This window comes from Hippopotamus amphibius, chromosome 2, assembly GCF_030028045.1.
Source record: "Hippopotamus amphibius kiboko isolate mHipAmp2 chromosome 2, mHipAmp2.hap2, whole genome shotgun sequence".
Lineage (NCBI taxonomy): Eukaryota > Metazoa > Chordata > Mammalia > Artiodactyla > Hippopotamidae > Hippopotamus > Hippopotamus amphibius.
The window spans coordinates 14,052,555-14,058,554 of NC_080187.1; the positions used below are offsets into that span (position 1 = coordinate 14,052,555).

The following is a 6,000-nucleotide window of genomic DNA, read 5'->3' on the forward strand; positions in this document are numbered from 1 at the left end:
CACCCCACCCCGGGCACCCTCCTGCTGCCCCGCCCCCACCCCAGCTCCCTGGGCCCGTGGACACGGAGCCCGCAGAAGCCCTTCCGACTGGTTTCTTAACCAGCCCCAGTGCAGCACTCCACCCTCCCACCCCACCCAGCAACTCCTCCATGCCCCGAACCCATCATGGACCACCCCCTGGCCTTGCCCCAGAAATGCAAAGAAAAAGTATAACCTGTGAATGTCAAGGTTTGGAAGGAATCTCAGAGATCTAACTAAACATCCCCCACCCTTTACAGACAGGGAAACTAAAGTTTTAAGGGATGACCAGCCCTGCCCAGGATCACACAGCCCAGTGGTGGCCCAGTCAGAGCCCAGGTTCTTCCAGCTTCCATGCGAGGACTCTGGCACCAAAGCCATGACCAGGTGGGGCAGAAAACAATGAGGTATGGGATGCAGTGCAAAAAAAAAGGCCTGTGCTTATTGTCAACAGGCCTGGATTCAAGTTCTGACTTTACCACCTCCCCCAGGCACACAGACGTTAGAGCTTGAGACATGTCACTGCAGCTTCCTGGACTCCAAAGACCTTTTCCATAAAATGGGTGTTTACTGATTTGGTGCTTTGAGGAGATCAAACAGAATAAAGGTGGAACAAGTGCTCTGTGTACAGCAGAGCTAGGAGGTTGGGACTGGGAGCTGGCTGAGGCCCGTGCAGGCGATTCCTTTACCCTGCACCCCTCCCGGTGGCAGCCCTGTCCAGCCAGCCGCAGGTCAGCCGTTTCCCTAGAGCTGCCCACAGACCAGCAGAGCAACCGTCCAAGGAAAGGACACACTTCTACTGGATTTAAAACACCAATGCACACATGGTGGACCCACCCTCCTCCCCTCCCCAAGAAGCTGAAGCACAGCACCTCCTGTCTGGGAGATCAGAGGCTATCATGGGGCCACGGAGGAGGAAGGGGTGTGTGTGGAGGGGAGTCCCGCCCACCTGTCCAGGGTCCCCACCACCCGGGCTGAGAAATCTGAGCACCAGGGCTTCATCCAAGATGCACCAATTCTTCTAGAAAGCTGAGGCCTGGGCTTCCTAAGTGGCGCAGTGGTTGAGAATCTGCCTGCCAATGCAGGGGACACGGGTCCAATCCCTGCTCCAGGAAGATCCCATATGCCGCGGAGCAACTAAGCCTGTGCGCCACAACTATTGAGCCTGCGCTTTAGAGCCCATGAGCCACAACTATTGAGCCCATGTGCTGCAACTACTGAAGCCCACGTGCCTAGAGCCTGTGCTCTGAAACAAGAGAAGCCACGGCAAAGAGGAGCCCACGCACCACAACGAAGAGTAGCCCCCACTCACCGCAACCAAAGAAAGCCCGCGCATAGCAAAAAAAAAAAAAGAAAGAAAGAAAGCAGAGGCCAGATGTCTGGAGGGATGGGGTGGGGTGCGGGTAGGGGTGGTGAGCAGGGCCTGCAGGGAGTCACAGGCTTGCGGCCATGCATATCCACCAGGGCACTTCTGTCCTCCGAGGGCCTGCCCCGTATTGTGTGACATCCACCCAGGAGACTTCCACAACCCATCACAGACAGCAGTCACCCACCCCACCAGTGGCTATAACGTCACATCCCCAAAGGGGAAAGTAACCATGTCAAGAGAGTGAAGCCAAGACTTGAATTCAGATTTCCTGGAACCCACATCCCACATTCTCTCCCCAAGCATAACTTAGGGCAGTGGTTCTCAAACTGTGTGCGTGAGAATGTCTGGGGAGTTTTAAAAAGTGCAGATTCCTCAGGCTGGAGTAGAGGTGAAGGACCTGCATTTTAATAGGGGCCCCAGGTGATTGTGAGAAAAGCGTTGCCAGCAAACACCACGGACTGAGACACACACTCGTGGGCACGCAGGCCAGCACAGGGCAGAAGTAGCGATAAAGGCAGATGCTGGTTTTAGGATGCAGCCCAGGTCCTTATGGGTTGTATGCCCTTGGGTAGGTCTCTTAACCTCTCAAAACCTATTCCTTCATATGTAAAATGAGGATAAGAAAACAATCCACCTCAGGAGGCTATCTTAAGGCTGCACAGAAATAGTATGTGTAAAGCTCTCAGCACAGGACCCGGCATATAATAAACACTCAATAAATGGTGCTATGATCATTGCCAGACTCAGTTCCGGGTGTTGAATGCCTCAGCGAAGGAACAGAATGCCAGGCACCAGGGGACCACAGTGAATAATCGAGCCAATAAGAGATGCCTGAAGGGTTGTACTGAAACCAGTGGGTAGAAGTAACAGGGACATAGATTTCTACTCCAAACAGGAAGAATTTTTTAACAGACTGGAGCTGCCCAATCATGAAACCAGCTGCCTAGGAGGCTGCCACTCGAGGACCCCAGCAAAAAAAGACTAGATGTTCATCAGGTGGAGATGCAGCTTCAGGGAAGGAAGAATGGGGATGGGGTGGCTGGGTGATCTTGAAGGTGACTTTGTCCAGGTTCTGCAGGTCAGCCCCTCTCCCTATCATGCTGGGGAAGTGCCATTTGCACTTCTCTGATATTTACAACCTTTACCTCCAATCATCCAAAAGGGATAGGAAGAGAGCAGTGGTAGACAGAAGGTTTCTATCTGCTGAATAATTCATGACAAGGAGGGGGATGGATGGGGCTGTCTTAAATCTGAGGCTTACAAACCCACTGAAATCATATGCCTTGGAGAGCATAAGCATCTATGTACTTTTCTCAGAAGGGCTGGTTAAGAGGGGCTGGTCCACACCAACTTTTGAGAGGAGAGGAAACTGAGTCGCAAAGGGTCTGGGTCCCTCAGGCAGCAAGAAGGCCCAAGCTCCAGGATACAGACTGGCAGTCCAAGGATGTTGGCCTATGAGCCAGATGCCTTCCATGCCTAACCTCACAAAAGCCTCACCACAGCCCCCTGGGATGGGAACTCTGAGCTCAGAGAGGTTAGGAAACCTGCCCAAGGATACACAGCTAATGAACAGTGGTGCAGAAGTTTGAACCCAGGTTCTCTGGGCTTCAAAGCTTGTGTCTGGTATGATTTAATTCTCAGGTGTACCATCTTAGGCCAAGAAACCAGAAAGGCATTTGGCTTTGACATTGAGGGGAAATAATGATGATCATTAAAAAGGATGATCCTCATAGGTGACAAGATACCCACCTATCCAGCCTCAATCAAAATTAAATTCCACTCCAAATTAACTTCCCTGCTAAACAGCAGAAGAGGGCAGGAGAGGAGAGGTGCAGTTTCCATATGACTCAAGCCAGACAGCTCAAAAGAATGCACTGTTCATAAACCAGAAAAGCCCACGGTGTTCCTACCAGGCTGGGGATTGGAACCTAGACGGCTTTGGTCCCTGTTCCCACTCTGCTTGTTCAAGATGTTTTCTGGAGGGTGGGGTTCAAGGCAGCCGAGGAAACAGAAAAGAGATCTCACTTCAATAACCCCGCCCCCCTGAAAACTGAGGAGTGGCTACTGGTGGAACAAAACAACACCCAAAAGTTGGGTGCCCCGAGGTGGCTGGCTCTGGGCAGAGAGGAGTGGCTGCCCAGTCATCAACCCCCAAGGGGAGCGGAGGAAGGTCCGAGGTTTTGGGAGACCACATGGAAGCCTTGGGGTTAGGAGGCTGCCGAAACCCCCCCAGCCAACCCTTGCTGGCTGCAGGCCCCAGCTGGGGGTACCTTCCTTGTAACACCCCTGTAACACCGCGCGGTTCTTTCCCAAGGACCCAGCTGTCTAAGCAGGCGCCCAGGAAAGTTTAAAGGGTCAACGCGCCACGCAAAGATTCTCGGGCACAGCGGGGCTGTAGGGTAGAAAAGGGGTAGGTAAGGCAAAGTCGCAGCCCACTCCTCGGTCAGGCACCACTATACCTCCCATCAGGGGCCCCTGATCCTCGCGAACCCCCGATCCCTCTAGGACCCCCCTAAAGCCCCTGGGGCCCCCTAATGCCGACTCGGGGGGCCTAGCTCTTACCTCTACTCGCCGGCCTGGTCGCTGGGCTCTGCCATCCCAAAGGCACCGGAGCCCGAGCAGCACAGGGCCAGAGTCACGAGGTGGCGAGGTCGCGGGGTCGCGGGGCGCAGGAAAGTTTCCGTAGCGCCAGCCAGGCGGAGCGGAGCGGAGCCGGCCAGGCAGGCGGCGGGCCCCGCAGTAGCGCGCTCCGGCCGGCTCCGCGCCTCCGCCAGCGCCGCGGTGCTCGGGCTCCCGGGCTCCCCCGGCCACTCGGCCAGCCCAGCCCTGCCAATCGCAGGCCCCGCCACCCGCAGCTCCGCCCGCCCGGCCCCGACCGAGAGGAGGCGGGGAGGAGAGGGGCGGGGGCGCACCTGTTTGTCCAATCGACCCCACCGCTACCACCCGCCCCGGCCGGATTGGGCAGGGCTGATCCCCTCCGCTGTCCCCACTTTGGCCCCGGATCTAGGCCGGGTCACACTCCCCCTCCCATCCCACGCCACCCCACACCCCCTTCTGGGCAGGGCCACACCCCCACTCCCCTTCCCGGGCTCGGCTAGCCTGCTGAGGCCCTCTGTGTGGCCGGACTGCGCTCTTCTCCCGGGATTTTAAAGATAAAATTCCAGCTTTAGCCTAGGGACTATGCGGATACCAGACTGAGGTGTAGACTGCGACTCTGCCTTGCTCACCCCTCTTCCACTCCACACCCTCCTCTCCCGCAAGGACGTCCGTGGACCCCTTAAACGTTGCTGTGCGCCTCGATCTCCACCCGTGGGAGCCGTAGGCTGATGCTAGGTCCAGAGCGCCCGGAGAGGACAGCGGGGTTGGCGGGGGGGGGGGGGGGGGGGGGGGGAGGGTGCAGGGGTTTACAGGGAAGACACCTCCAGCCCTCCCATCAACAAATTCTCCATCTCTTCTGGGTTCGGGCAAACATCTCCAGAATGCTTGCGATCAGTTTCAGCAGGTTCCCCAACTTCTCTTGGGGTCACAGTCAAAATTAAAGCGGCACGGTTTTACTGTCCCATTTTCCAGATAGGAAGACTGAGGCCAAAGGGAGGGAAACGCTTCTCAAACGTGGTGGCGAGACTGCGACTCTCTTCAAACCACAGGTGAGTTTGCAGAGAGCGCTTGACTCTTCTCCCCAAGCCCTGCTTGGGTTCCGATGCCTGCGTTCACCTTCCCTCGGAGCCCCCGCCGCGGACCCGGGTGAGGAAGGAGAAAGAGGCGCCAGCCAGTACCTGGGAAGAGCGAGGGGCGCGCCCGCAGCCGGCCGGGACTTACCAAGGCAGCCAAACGTGTCCTCGCAGAGCGCGCCGGCGGGAGGCCCCAGCAGCGGCAGGGAGGCCCAGGCGAGCGCGCGGGAGGCCGCGCCGCCGGCTCCCATCCCGGACGGCCTCGGCCGCTCCTCGGCTCGCGAGCCTTCCACCCTCCGCGGCACCTGTGGGGACAGCGCTGTGCCCGCGGCCTCGACCTCGGCTTAGGCGGTGGGACGTGGGCCAGGCCCGGGGTGGGGACTCCCGGTGCGAGGCTCCCCGGGCTCCTGGGACTGTCGCGGCCCGGCTCTTGCAGAGCGCAGGTCGCGCTGGGCAGGGCGCTATTTTTAGCAAGAGCTGCTCTCCCAGTTGGACAGACAGAACCAGTTAATTCGACAGCTCGGGAAAGGCCTGCACCGGGAGCTCCCCGGAACGGCAGCCGCAGCTCTGCTGAAAGCTGATCCTTCACATTCCTGCCTCGGGAGGCGGGAGGGCGGGAGGAAGCCTCTAATTCCTGGGGGAAGCCGGCGTCCTCTCTGAAGGCAGCTCCAGGGTCCCAAGGGCACACCCAGGATAGGGCTCGCTAGATCGACTCTGAAACCCGCAGGTCTTCCTCCTGCTGACCCCAGGCCTCAGACTTCCCATAAAATGCCCACCCAAGGTCCCACTCTCCCCACTGGTCTCCAGTACTGGGAAGAGGCCCCTAGAAATGGGATCTGATACACGCACATCACTCAGGATCTAATTGCCGAAAGAAGGAAGGAAAACTGAAAATCCTGCACCCGGTGAGCTGGAGGATCAGGTAGAGGTCTTCAGAGGCTT

General features: G+C 57.8%; 1 protein-coding gene across 6 annotated transcripts in view; it reads right to left on the bottom strand.

Annotated features, from left to right (window-relative positions):
- Positions 1–5,501, bottom strand: part of DAB2IP (DAB2 interacting protein) — a 171,129-nt gene extending 165,628 nt beyond the window's left edge. For 4 of the 6 annotated variants that reach the window (XM_057721017.1, XM_057721016.1, XM_057721012.1 and 1 more), the window contains exon 1: positions 5,207–5,501. In XM_057721017.1, the coding sequence (XP_057577000.1) occupies positions 5,207–5,309 (103 nt within the window). In that variant the 5' untranslated portion in view covers positions 5,310–5,501. The remainder of the gene's footprint in view (positions 1–5,206) is intronic. The other 2 variants (XM_057721014.1, XM_057721011.1) reach the window with 1 other exon arrangement.
- Between the last annotated feature and the right edge of the window lie 499 nt (positions 5,502–6,000).